At 52.9% G+C, this 14,240-nt stretch overlaps 1 protein-coding gene across 1 annotated transcript; it reads right to left on the reverse strand.

Annotated features, from left to right (window-relative positions):
- Nucleotides 1–518: 518 nt before the first annotated feature.
- On the reverse strand, nucleotides 519–11,056 carry PRPF19 (pre-mRNA processing factor 19). Its single transcript, XM_044259396.1, has 16 exons — nucleotides 10,837–11,056; nucleotides 8,998–9,147; nucleotides 8,746–8,822; nucleotides 7,616–7,757; nucleotides 7,459–7,532; nucleotides 7,278–7,340; nucleotides 6,165–6,206; nucleotides 5,968–6,042; nucleotides 5,606–5,681; nucleotides 5,339–5,448; nucleotides 3,588–3,743; nucleotides 3,295–3,364; nucleotides 2,982–3,067; nucleotides 2,449–2,619; nucleotides 2,237–2,342; nucleotides 519–1,043 (listed from the first exon to the last, which is right to left on the reverse strand). Exons 1-16 carry the CDS (start codon nucleotides 10,853–10,855, stop codon nucleotides 946–948), a joined length of 1,515 nt encoding a protein of 504 aa, XP_044115331.1. The 5' UTR covers nucleotides 10,856–11,056; the 3' UTR covers nucleotides 519–945.
- Nucleotides 11,057–14,240: the final 3,184 nt, after the last annotated feature.

Raw genomic sequence — 14,240 nt, forward strand, 5'->3', positions numbered from 1 at the left:
CTTAGACACCTCCCCTGCCAGCAACACCCCTCCTCCCTTTTGGCAAATAAGCATTAAGGTTTTAGCTTTGTCATTGTGTCAAAGAGGCCACCCCGCCTTCAGCAGCCAAGCTGCTCCGCTCTCTCTCCCAGGAGAGGCATCAGCGACCTGATCTGTGTTTATTTACTGTACTGGCCGTCTTCCCTGGAACCGGCTCTAATTCCAATGTTCAAAAGCCAGAGTTTGGAAAATCCTTCAGATTTAAGCCGGCCTGGGACAGGTTTTGCAGCACCCATAGTAATGACGCCTTCATGATTTGTCCACACTTCCTCACCAGTTAAGAAAAAGCTGTTTTGTCCTCACGTCCCCTTCCCCTCTTGGCTGCTGTGGAAGGAAACCCCAAGGAAGTGGCTGCATAAGAGTGACAGGAGACCCTGTGAAACACAAGGTCAAGGCCTGCAGGGCCGTGAAAGTGTCCTTCTGGCAAATGTGCTCCCTCTCCGCCCTTCCCAGCGTGGTTTTCCTCTTACAGACACACACAGGGGGGTGCTATGTTTATTGTTTTCTTTTTTTAATGAAACTAAATCACTGCTTACAAAATCCTGCAAGAGCCCTCACACCCATCCCCTTCACACTTCCCTTGGCTCAGCCTCTCCCCATCTCCCAGGAACTGAAGCTCATGAACGCCATGAGGGGAGAGGCCCTGGGCTCCCACCCGAGCCTTCCCAGGGTGACAGTTCTACCGCCCATGATCCTTCCTGTCAGGCTGAAGGTGGCATGGATGAGGGTGGTCCCCGCCGCCGTGGCTCTCAGGCCACCACCCAGACCAGAGTGAAATGATGTGAATGCCCCGCCCCAGAGACCCCCCTCCCTCAGTAGTCTCTCCCCTTCCTCCCCCCACCCCCCACCCTAATTCTACCCCTCTACTGAGATGAGGCCCGGCTCCCAGATCCGAAGGGCCAGGGCCTACAGACTGTAGAACTTGAGGCTCCTGTCCATGCCCGTTGAAGCGATGAACTTGGCGTGGTGCCCAAACGCCACCCCTGTGGTCAGGCCGCTATGCTCTGAGGAGAGAGACAAGAGGCAGTAGTGAGGCTTCTCCCGCTCGCTCGGGGTCGAGCACTGACCCTGAGGACACGCTCCCAGATCCATCCAGCGCTCCCGGGTCAGTGCTCGTGTACTCCTTCCCCAGTCACCCCCACACCCCTGAGGGCAGGTGCTAGTCCGACCTGCACACCACAGGTCCTACCCCACGTCCGGCACCCAGCGGGCGCCTGCGCGCTGCGTGCTCAGCGCCCCCACCTGAGCGCCTGCGCGCTGCGTGCGGAGAGGACCGTCAGCGCCCCCACCTGAGCTCTCGGGGCAGCTGCCATCCTGCTCAGTTCAAGGGCTAGAAGCCACTGAGAGCCGGCAGAGGGCACAGTCTCGGCCTCCGCCTTCTCACAACCTCAGTTTTACAGATTTCGCTAAGTTTTCACTTCGGTTTAAAACCTCACTGCTCAGCCAGCTGGTGTATGTTTATACTTTGTAGTTAGTTCTAACTCCTTGCTTATCACTGGGACAGTCTGTTAGCCTGCTCTAGCTCGGGGTTCCCACTTAGGCAGCCTGGGCCCCCAACACAGAGCAGCACTGGGCCGAGGGCAGAAGAGGCTGGGTGACACGCAGCCCTGGATCCAGGTAGTTCGTGAGCAACAAAGCAAATTCCTTCTAGATTTAGGGATAACATCTGGAGCCCCGACTACAGAGCCCAGGCTGTGCTTCCGGCCTCCATCCCACCTCCCTCCCAAGACAGGTGCAGTGCTGAGCAACGGCAAATCCTTACTCCAAGCCACTGTTCTACGTTCTACAACCATACGTGTGTATACACATGGATGCGTGTCATATACATGGCTACTTCCTGTTATATACGGATATGTGCACGCCTAAACAGGTAACTCCGTATGTGTACGAACTCACCTAAGCCTCATGGCCACCCGGGGGAGTGCGCACTGTCAGCATTCCCCAGAGAGGCCAGGCAACTTGTCCAATGTCACACAGCCTGAAGTGCACTTGAAGTGGTAGAGCCGGCATTTAAGGCCCAGCAGTCTGACACTTGAGTTCACTTTTTTAGCCACTCAACTCTACTGTCTCAGGTGGTGATGGAAAGCTGCCTAGGCAACGTCACGCCCCCTAGAAATTCCTAGCCCGGTGGAATTTGCCCTCTTTGTCCTGGGCCAGGGCACCCAGGGGCCTTGGGGGCCCAGAGGTCAGACCCTACCTGTGAAATGAAGAATCTCTGTCCACTGTTTGCAGATGTAGATCTGGACATCCGTGCCCCCGAGCGCCAAGTAGGTGCCGCTCTGGTCAAAGATCAACGACTTCACCTGCCAGAAACAGGACAGAGGTCACACGAGAACAGTCAGGGATACACAGAAGTTGGATCACTTCGGTGAATAACGCAGCGACAGAGCAGGGGCGGGAGGGGCCCACCTCGAAGTTGTTATCCAGCTGCAGCGTCTTGAAGTTTTTAAGCTTGCGCAGATCCCAGAGCTTGACAGAGGAATCATCGGCCGCTGTGGCGAGGTAGTAGCCATTCTCCGAGAAGGCAATGCTGGTGATGGGGCCCGAGTGGCCAGGGAAGTTGGCCACGTTAGTGCGCTCCTACGGTTGGAGGATGGGTAGCACAACATCACCCACTGGTCACGAGAGGGAGAAGATGGAGTTCGCCAAATGCCCACCTCTGAGCCATCCTCCTCCATGCTTCAGGGAAGGACCACGAGCAGGAATGGCGGAAGCAGATGGCCCAGCCCAGGAACCCCAGACCACACCTATCACATCACATCACTTCACATCACATCTCTCTCTCTCTCTCTCTCACACACACACACACACACACACACACACTCTCTCCACCCTTGGGAGCCCCAGCACCCCCGCCAGGGCCAGGTGCCATCAGCACTTAATCACACTGTGTAGTCAAGGGCTCAGAACCTGGGCCTTAGATGGAGGCTGCCATGTCCTACCTTCAAGTCCCAGATCTTGATCTGCGAGTCCATGGTGCCTGTCCCAAAAATGAGTCCATCGGGGTGGAACTGCGCACAGGTGAGAGCTGTGGGAGAGGGAGACGGAGCTGTGGTCAGAGCCCACAGGACAGATAAGCACAGAGAAAAGTCCCTTGCTCTTCACGCTGCACACTGTGCCCAGCACAATGCCTGGCACCTGGCAGGTGATGGCGGTTAATGTATTTTAAGAAAAAATGAACAAATGACAAAATAAAACATAAAACTAAATGAGAAGCAGCAAAAGACAGAGGCCAGCGCCTCTGAAGCAACTTACAGCAGCCAGAGGTCTCATCTGTCACCTTGGTGAGCACACGCCCTGTCTGGATGTCAGAGAAAGCCCAGTACTAAAAAAACAGAGACAATGGAGCCAGTAAGAAAGTGGGTGCCCTTCAGGAAGGCAGGGACCCTTGTTCGGCAAACCCTGGCCAAGCTAGGCCCTCCAAGCAGAGGAACGTCCTCCTCTGGGGTTCTGGGGAACCAGCTGGTGTTGGCAAGATGCTCCCTCCTCCCAGGATGTTCAAGCTCGGAGACCAGCAGGCCTCTGCAGTGTCCAGGCGGGCACCACACCTGGTCATCAGAGGAGCTCAGGAGATAGTCCCCAGTGGCATGAAGACTGAGGCCTGTCACAGCGCTCTCGTGCGCCCGAACAACCTGCACACAAGAGGCATTCGGGACCGACCAAATCCTGATAGTAGCATCTGGAGAGGCAGAAAAGACCAGCTCCTGAAAGGAAAGCAGAAGAGATGGACCATACAATTTTACAAAACCGGGGACAGCCACAACCCCAACAACTGCTACTCTTTCAGTCCTGTCCTGCCTAGCACCATCCAGCCACCCAGTGATGCCTAACGGAGCCGAGAGTAAATGCTATTTAAAATGGTAACTCAAACAGCAGCGGCCTAGATGAGGAAGCCTATCTAGTGCTAAGAAGGACAGTTGCACCAGAGAGTAGTTTCCCACACCCTGTTTCTAAGACCAGAGCAGGCAATGTGTCTAAGAGCAGGCAATGTGTCTAATGCAATTGAGGAACTAAGTTTTTAAATTTTAGTTTACTTGGGGCGCCTGGGCGGCTCAGTGAGTTGAGCCTCTGCCTTCGGCACAGGGTCCTGGGATCGAGCCCCGTGTCGGGCTCTCTGTTCAGCAGGGAGCCTACTCCCCCTTCTCTCTCTGCCTACAATGTGATCTGTCAAATAAATAAATTTTTTTTAAAAATCTTTAATTTTTAGTTTATTTTACTTTGCTTAACTAGACACATTAGCTAATGGCTACTGGCATGGATGGCACAGGTCTGAGCACTGGGTCTGGGAAGGGCCGCAGGACCAGGACAACCCCCACCCCCACACTTCAGCTCTGCAGGGGCAAGTTAATCCTCAGAAAAATATGGGGCAGAGAGAACCTCCATAGTGTCAACCACCAATTATTTGGGTTAGGACATTAAAAACTGTAAGGTACAACCAACTACCCTATTTTGTCAGTATGATCTTATTAAGAGAAATAACAGCACCCAGTCAGCAAAGAAGGAATGCTTTCCACCTGAAACACATTTAGTTTTGGGGTGCCCGGCTGACTCAGGGGAGCATGTGACCCTTGATCTCAGGGTCAGGAGCTTGAGCCCCACGTTGAGATTAGATTTAAAAAACCTGAAGAGAATAAATGAAAAACAAATAAATACATTTAATTTCACAAAAAATTCATGTCCATCATCTATTTCTAATTTCCTTAAGGATTAGGGAAAAGGCTAATTGGGAAGCACAGACTCAGCCGCTCTCCTACAGTCTCAGACCCAAACTGCCCCAGACCTTAAGACTCCAATCCTGCAAGGTCAGTGATCCGGTCTCCTCAGCGGTCTCCGCCCTCTACGCCAGCACCTCTCCGTCTCCTTTAGCCCACGCCACTTTCCGCAGTCAACAAGCCCCCCAACCCCACCGGACCGTGGGAATGTGGACACACCTGTCCTTCCCACATATGCTATGGCAAGACTTCGCTGAGCTTTGTTTTCCAGTTCGTGTTACAGACAGCGTAGGGTTTTTCCTTTCCCTAACATTACGTAGGTCTATGAATAAGCTTATTCAAGCTCTCTGTTTCCTCTCTTCCCCTTGGTCTGAAGGCCACTGCTCTAGGAGGTTCTACAGAGTACAGTCCATGACTGCAAACAAAGGCCTAGTGCCCACTCTAAAGGCTCAGCATTCTTCCTCGGGCCTGATTCACTTCCAAGCGCACACAGCAGGGCACTGGATAACTGGGCTGTGACCCAGACCACTGCAACAGCAACCACTGCTCAGGAAGGAGGAGCCTGGGTGACTGGCAGAACCCTTTACCTGGGAAGGATGAAACACCACACTGGTGACTTTCTTGGTATGGCCTTTGAGGGTGGCCAAGATTTGCTCAGAACTCTTGTCGAAGACGACAACATTTTTATCCGCCCCACCTAAAAAGGACCCAGATGAGATCCAAAAATGAGTCACGCCCACCTGGGTCCTCTGCTGAAGAAGGTACTTTTGTCCCCTGGCCATGCAGAGGACAGGAGCATGCACCTTCCCCACCACCCTCCCCGCCTTGGCCTGCTGGGCCCGGCCGGCTCTCACCAGTAAGGATCTTGTTTGTGTCGGCAGGGCAGAGGTCCAGGGCCAGGATCCCAGGAATGCTGGCACTGTGCAAGCCCTGAGCAGAGTGTACAACATCAAACCCAGTGGCGGCCGAACCCAAACCTGCCACAGAGCCACACAACTCCCCCACTCCATCCCCAGCCCTGGGGAACAAGAGTGACTTCTGTCCCTCATCCACTGCACTTGGCCTTCTGCTTGGACACAGCACCGCCCTTGCAGCACTACTGGGAAGGCAAGCACTGGGGCAAGAAGCTGGGGCCCTTGTGTAGTTCTACGGCCACCGCCCTCCCCGCTGGCTGCCTGCCCCAGATACCACAGCTAGCAGGAACCCGGCTACTCACCACGTGCGAGGCCACCTGCCGGTATTTGCTCAGCTCCTCCGGCTTCACCAGCTCCTCTGGCACTGTCTTCCCTCTCTGAGCAAAAGCGAAAGGCCCCCAACAAGAGCAGCAGTGAGTGCAGGATGCAGCGACCCCCCCTTCCCCAAAGGCGGCCGCCACCTCCACTGACCAGCTCTCCCCTGGCTCCCCTGACTCACCTTCTTACGCTCCGTGGTGAGCACAGTGGCCTTGTCTTGAAGCTGGGCGAGAGAGAGAACAGCAATGTTGAGACAAGTGATTTGGCCAGCTGGATGTCGGTCCCATCTCCAAGCGTCACCTGTACTCATGATCTGCCAGTTCTGAGCTAAGGGCTTACGTGCATTCCCTCTTCTTACTCTCACCCCAATTTGATGGGGGGGGTGCTGCTGACCTTACTTTGTAGAGGGGACACTGAGCCTCCGAGGAGTGAGGGCACTTCCCCAAGGCCTCAGCAGTGACATATGGCAGAGCGAGCACCTGAACCAGCTCTGCAGAGCTCCCAGACCAGGCTGACACCATTGAGAGAGAGGAGATGCAAGGTGAGCACAGACAAGACACAAACCCCCAACTCCTACAAAAGGCGAGTTCTGTGAGTACAGCAGGGCACTGGCCCTGGAACCCTGCCCGCTCTGCCTCTTGTGAGCTCTGCCTTTCAATCTTCTTTTCTTTTTGAGGATTTTATTTATTTGACAGACAGAGACATAGTGAGAGAGGGAACACAAACAGGATGAGTGGGAGAGGGACAGGCACGCTTCCCACAGATCCAGGGCTCGATCCCAGAACTCTGGGATCTTGACCTGAGCCAAAGACAGACACTTAACAACTGAGCCACCCACGCGCCCCTCTGCCCTTGAATCTTAGTCTCCGGTTCTTTATCTATAAACCTAAAAATGGCAATTCCCGTTCTGCCTCCCTCAGAGAAAACACATGAGAATGTGTAACAAAGTGTTTCACAATCTGCAAAGAACCCCCATAACAGTAAGAGCTACAAGTTGCACTTACCAGGAATTACAATCTTTTAAATTCTCACAAGTCTATAAAGTAGACACTGTTACTCTCAGTTTAGAAACAAGGAAAATGAAATAAAGAGTTGGTTAAGTCAACCCAAGGTTGGCCAGCTCCTAAGAGGTGACAACACAGCAAGAACACAGGCAGTGTGGCCTGAGTCTGTGCTCTGCTCCCCTCTGCCTGAGTCCCACGTGGCTGGGATTTCTAGTCAGACAGGACTCAAGGCAGAGGGTAAGAAGTGAGGGCCCACAAACATGCCAACCAAGTGACTTCCCACAACTTACCTTCTGGATAATCTCGGGGGTCATTCCCACCAACTCGCCCAAATCCATCGGCTCGCCTGCACCCTGAAGACAAGAAAGTTAAAGGTGAGGGAGGCACAGAAAGCCAAAGACCCTTGCAAGAGAGCCACATGTGACACTGCACACAGGGGCTGCTCATGGTGGGGGGCAGGGGTCCACTCACCGCGACACTTGGCTGTGAGCTTGGCACGGCCTGAGGCACGATGAGACCGGCCTGAGGCTTCAGGGTGGCCAGAGCTGAAAGAGAAGAATACATTAGAAATGGGGTGTCACAGAGCAGGACCGGCCCAGAGTGGGGGATGGCAGGGCAGGGGCAGCACCTTCTCGGGCAGCTGTAACTTCCTTGGTGAGACGGGCTATGACGCGGCAGGCAGCATCGTGCTGGTACAGAGCGTGGGACAGCTCTTGGCGGGTTGTCTGCAGCTGCTGGCGCAGAGTGAAGCTGTGCAGCATGACTGCGTCCTGGGGAAGGGAAACGCCACCGTGAGGGGGTGGGAAGGAGCAGGGAGCACCCGGTGGAAGAGCCAGCCCTTGACCAAGAGCATACTGCCCCGTATTCCCCCAGCCTGGACCGGTATTAGTAACCTAAGAGGTCCGGGAGGGGCCGGGAGCGTGCTGGCAGCCGCTCGGGAGCTGCCACCGCACACCAAACACTGGGTACAGGGAGCACTGGGAGCCCACTCTTTCCCACCCCATCTTCTCCAATTCCCTGGCCAATCTCAACATCAAGCCGTCACCTCCCCAAAAGGGGAGGAGTAATGCCGCTGTTGCCTTTCACCGACTGCCCTCGTTGTGTCGGGTACCGTACGTGACAGTCGCTCAAGATGTGTTCACTCGTTCGTCTTTCAGAGAGCCTTCTACATACAGTGCGGCTCTCGGCGCTGGGGATACACCGATGGACAAAACAAATCCCCGGGGCGCCTGAGTGGCTCAGTCAGTTAAACGTCTGCCTTCGGCTCAGGTCATGATCCCAGAGTCCTGGGATCGAGCCCCACACTGGCTCCCTGCTCAGCAGGAGCCTGCTTCTCTTTGCCCGCCGCTCCCTTTGCTTGTGCGCTCTAGCTCTCTCTCGCTCTGTCTCACTCTCATTCTATCTCAAATAAATAAAATCTAAAGGAAAAAAAAAATCCCTAATGTCACTTTCTACTCTAACCTTATTCTAATTCTCCCCCAAACCCTGAGAGATTGGTATAAACCCTGTCCTTTAGTCAGGAAAGCTGGGACTCACATATGAGCAATTTGCCCAAGGTCATATGGCAAGTGAGGAAGGGAGCTAAGTGTGCAACCCAGATCTGTGCGAGCTCAACAACCAGGCTCCTCCTCCACTACCATCCTGCCCCTCAAAAAACAAAATAAAGCGAAAAACAAGACTCCACCCTTCCCACCCCAAGTCCTAGAGCAGTGATCCCCTTGGAAGTACAGAGACATCGGTTCTCTTCCAGGGACTCACCCACTCATCCTGCAAGGCTTTCAGAATGGCTGGGATGCTGGTAGCAGAGGGAGGTTTGGGCCGGATTGGGTGAGCAACTGCCAAGAGAGGGAGAGCGCGTATGAAGAACCGTAACTCAGGGACTCTTCCTCTCCCCCACCTGTTTCCCCTATGTTAACAGAACAGCATCTCCTCCTCCAGTGCGCTAGCCCCACCTCCCAGCCTCTCAAGCTCTGAGCTAAAAGCTCTGGACAGAGGCCAGCCAGCAGGCACCTTTGATGTCGATGAGCTGCTCCTCAGACAGAGGCTGGTTGTTGATGGGGTCTGTGCCGTTCTCTGCAATGTACTTCTCAATGAGCCGCCGCTCGTAAACATGATTAGAGACGGGGGACACGCACGGGTGCTCTGGCACTTCATTGGAGACTGTGGAGAAAAGGCAGGCAATCAGCTTGGTGTGGTGAAAGGGACTTTGGACAAAGGGATGCCTCACAGGCAACTGGCCCCGACAAAACCACATGTCCCCACATTCAACTGACAGAAAGCAGGACATGACACTAGCTTTGCAGTGTCCTCAGCATCTTTTCAGCTACATAACTAGCTTCTTTCTCCATCTCTCCCCTGACAGAGAGTCAACCAACAATTACTGCGTTACTACTATGGGCCACATACCTACAGAGCAGTCAATAATCCCCGCCCATCTCCGTTTGGAACAAAGGCAAGCACCCATTATACTCTGGGACACAAAAATATACATGGCCACTCAAATCTCAGTCTAGAACCAAGACGGATAATCAGACAACGAAATTACAAAGCACTGTGAATATGTTACATTAAGAAGAAACGCTTAAACTGCATTCTCAAGTGCCAAGCCTGATTATAAACATTTTCTGTAGGTTCACTCATCCTCACAACAACCCCCAACAGAGGTACCATGGGGCGCCTGCCTCAGTAGGCTATGCACCCCTGAGGACAGGGATTACCGGCGGCGGTCTGCCTTCCAGCACAATGCAGATGCCCAGCAGGCATCCCGTCAACATCTAACAAAAACATCTAAGCACAATCAAATGAAAGGAAGGATGGTGCTGGGAATATGGGGAAAAAAAAACGTTCCTCGACCCTGAAAGAAAACAACCAATGTGAAAATATTTTGCAAACTTTTATTTCTTCACTATGAAAAATTCCTTTTTCTGGCCCTCATTTCCCTTTCTTCCTTCCTCCCTCGTTCTGGATTCATGGAGAGGTTCTGAGAAGAGCACAGGGCTTCCAGAAGCTGGAAGCAAATCGAGAAAGGGATGCTCTAATAACCTGAAGACACAGAAGGGAAAACATCTGCGTGCCGCATTAAAATACCAAAAGGAAAGCCCCCACGAGGCAAGGGGGAAAAGCATGGATCTGGGGTGGGAGAAACTACCTCCACCACCCAGCTCCGCCACAGTCTCCCCCGGCCTTACATCCTCATCTGTAAAACCCCCATCTTCCTTTCTGCTTTGGAGAATTCTTCTGAGGATAAAATGAGATCACGGACTCGGAAGCGCCGCGTCGACCAAAGGCTTTACAAATGTGCGCTGTGTTTGGTACAGAGGGAGCCGGGGAGGCTGGGAGCCAGGGACCTGGATTCCTGCCCTGTCACTGCCTCTAACTCGCCGTGTGACCTTCGCAAACTGCAGAATCTCTGACTACCCGAGTGGGACCTCAGACGTCATGCAGTGCAATACCCTCTTTTTGCAGGTGTGGAAACTGAGGCCCAGAGCCTGCGCCAGATCACAAAGCCAATCGGGAGGGAGATCCTGCACAAGCCCGATTCCTACACCACAGCTGCTTCCCTGCACCAGCTCCCTCCATCCAGGGCTCAGTTCACTGCGTAAACGAGGTGCTTGGCCTCAGTGACGTCTGCGACAATAAACTTGAGGCGTTATGTAAACTGTGAAGCGCTGCGCAAATGCACCCCACGCCAGGGAGGAGGAGGACCCCCGCGCTGACAGGCCGCCGCCCTGCCCCCAGGGAGCCCTGTTTTCGCCTCCGTCCCGACCCCCGCGCCGCAGAGGCCCGCAGCTCCTCCCGCTCCGCGCTCCGGCCCCCTGCGACCCGCGATCGGCCGCAGCCGACACTCACTCGAGCAGATCAGGGACATGGCGCCGTCGCTGCGCTCCCAGGCGCCTCACACCGGGCTCCGGGATTCGCTTCTGCGCCCCCGCGGGCCGCTTCCGGTCCCCCGCTGCTTCCGGGACGCTCCGCGACTAGCGGGGAGCGACCCCGCCGAGCGATGTTCGCGTAGCGCTTCACGTGGGGCTGCGGCCGCTCGCGCGCCTCAGCCTCCACCACCTAACGGAAACTGCCCTTTCCCAGAATGCAACCGGGCAGGAAAGGGCCCGCCACAGGACCTTCGGCCATTTCCGGACCTACTCGGCGCCTTCCGTAAAGCGCTCCCGAGGGCGGGGGCAGAGGAGGTTCTAAACTACATTTCCCACGACGCAGTGGGAATTTAAAGCCACTGCGTTGAACAACACGTTAGGGAGACCTGTGCTGTGCTGGTCCGTGGGGACGTTATCTCGCACATACTTTGGAGTGTAAGTGAATTTCCTAACACAGTTTTTAAAATGCATCTTCCTGGGGTCTGCCTTAGTCTGCATTTTTAGTGCGTGCCCCACGTGATTCTAAGGCAGGTGTATCTCGGGCCACCCTTTGAGAGAAGCGGCTAGGTGGCGGGAAAAGAAAGCACAGGTGCAGAGGGGTAGAGAAACCAGCCCTGAGGGAAAAACTGTTCTGGCCCTGCCTCTACTACCAATTTGCGCTGTGATCGTGGGCAAGTCATCACCTTCTGTGCCCCTTTCCCGCATGACTGCCAGGCCCCTTCCAGCTCAGATCTGTCGGGCTCTAAGTGGCTGTAAGAGGTTCTAAGGAATCATGGACGGAACACGTGGTGTGGGCTAGAAGGGATCCAAGTGTAATCAGTGACGTCGTCTTGGCTGAAGAGGGGTGAATGAGCTGGATTTTTGCAGGTAGGCAATACTTAGATAGAAGGGAAGAACAAGGATCCCAAGAAGAGGAAGAGCTTGAGGAAAAGCTTGGGGAGAAGAGAACAAGTTGCAGGTATGAAGGGCAGCATGGCATAAGAGCCAAGAGCAGTCTGAAGCCAGATCGCCTGTACTCCAATCCCAGCCCACCCAGCTAGCAAACTGTATGAACTTCCCTGCCTTTATTTCTTCATCTGTAAAATAGGGGGAATAATACCAAAGGTTAAATTAGCTCATAGGGTTGTTGTGAGGAGTTAATATTTAAAAAGTGCTTTGGGGGGTGCTGGGGTGGCTCAGTCAGTTAAGCGTCCTTCTCTTGATCTCAGCTCAGGTCTTTATCTCAGGGTTGTGAGTTCAAGCCGCGCTTCTAGCCTACTTAAAAAATAAATTAAATAAATAAAAAGAACTTTGACATTGCCTGGCACATAGTAAGTACGATATACATATTTGTGTTTATTACTATCCCTGAATCCAAGCAAGACTGTCCAAACTATTATGTCTCCCCTGCAGCAGTAAATTAACATCCTCATTGGTCTTGCTTCCAGCCTAGCCTTCCAATCCACTTTTTGCAGAACAGCCAGTGATCCTCTTCCCATGAAAAATCTATTCCTGCTACTCCCCAGGCTTTCTAAATTCATCCAACAAATATTAATTGGGTGCCTCCTAAGTGCCAGACTCTGCTCTGATAACTGGAGATCCAAATGGTGAACAAAGTTTCTGCTCTCTTGGAGCTTAAATTCCTTTTTTGGGAGGAGGGGGGTGAGGTAGCAAAGACAGTCAACACATCAGAAAAAAATTCCAAAGAGAGGTAAGTGCTAAGAATGAAACAAATCAGAGAAAGATGGATAGGAGGTGGTGTGGATGGGAGAGATGGGCTGCTTTAAACAGGGTATTCAGGGAGGTCATCTCTGAGGAGGTGATATTTTTGCCAAGACCTGAATGAGGGAGAGTGTTTCTGGCAGAGAAAACTTGCCCCCAAGTCCTGCATCATCTAGCTCCTACTGACCTCCACCACCGCACTTCATCTTGCCTCCAGCCACACTGGCTTTTCAAGTCCTCAAATTAGCCCCTCTGGCTGGTACCACTACTTGTGCCTGGCACACCTTCCTCCTCTCTCCTCCCCACCTATTCCCTCCAAAGTGAACTTCCATCTCATCGTAAATGGCACTTCCCCTGGGGCCTTTTCCTTGATCCCCGACTGAAGTTGACACCCGCACAGCACCCTGTAATTCTCCTTCAAGCCGTTCTGGACGCTATAATCATTTGATGATTTAATTGCTTACAGGCGTCTGATCTCTGTGTTCTCCATCAGACTGTAAACTCTGTGATACCAGGAACCATTGTTGTTCTGGTCACTGTTTCCCTCAGAGTCTAACGCAGCACCTGACACACAGCGGGAACTTCATAGCTGCTGTTGGTTGAATGGCAGGCTGTCCGACACCAAGTGTCTTGAATATTTGGAAGTGATAGGAAATAAAATGGATCCATTTAGTCAGGGCCTTGAACCAGAGGCTAGTTAGACTTGATCTGGCTGGTAGCAGAACAGGAGCTGAACTGTGGAGTGATAGCTACACTTCCCAAAGATTCCTCCAGAAGACCCTGGATGGCTTGGAGGAGTCCAGAGTGGAGGAAGAGAGCCAGGAATTCATTTGTTGGACAAACCCTTGTTGAGTACCCACTGTGTGCCAGTCAGGCACTATCGTGGGCGTTAGGGATACCACTGTGAGTGAAAGCAGAGGTGTCCCTATACTGGGGAGTTTAGGGCTGTGACTGAAGAAGGGAGAAAACAGGGAGTCCTTTCAAGCCTTGTGAATTTCAAAAGCCAGCCCCTCAGGGATAGAAAGGATATAGGGAAATAAATTTTGGAGTAAATATTACAGATAAGAGCTTGATCTCAGAGTCCTCCTCACTCTTTCAGTCTCAAACTCCCACAAGGGAGCTAAAGATCCCCTAGGCAGGGAAGGAAGACATAGTAAAAAAGGGATATATGGATAGCCATAGGTAACACCCCAAGGGAGGAGCTCTATGCCTTGCTTCCTCGGCCAAGGCTGCTGCTACTCAGAACTTAAGGGACATGTTGGCCAGTAACCCAGAAGAAGCTCCATTTCTCTGGTAGATTTAGTGACAACCTGTGTGGACAAGTGACCGAAGAGTAGGCAAGACAATGCAGTTTAACTGACAGGATTCATGGCACTTCGGCCCCATTTTTTCCAAACACGGTGTACACTCTGAAAACCAAGGTGGGAAGAATCCCAAACTGAGAATTGTTTCTACTAATCAGATGAAAAAGAGCTGAAAAGAAAGTGATTTGAAATAGTGGGGATGGGGGTGAGGGTGAGGAGTTACATTTCTTGCACAAGAGTCTGTGACCCGAGTTTGGTAGTCCTACAAATCAAAAACATTTCACAAACAAATGTAAATTTGTAACTGTTAGGAAAGCTGGAAGGTGAGGCCCAGGAAAGAGAACCTTGTCTCAGGCAGGAAGATGGGTGAAGCTGAGAA

The sequence above is a fragment of the Neovison vison genome, chromosome 7, assembly GCF_020171115.1.
Source record: "Neovison vison isolate M4711 chromosome 7, ASM_NN_V1, whole genome shotgun sequence".
Lineage (NCBI taxonomy): Eukaryota > Metazoa > Chordata > Mammalia > Carnivora > Mustelidae > Neogale > Neogale vison.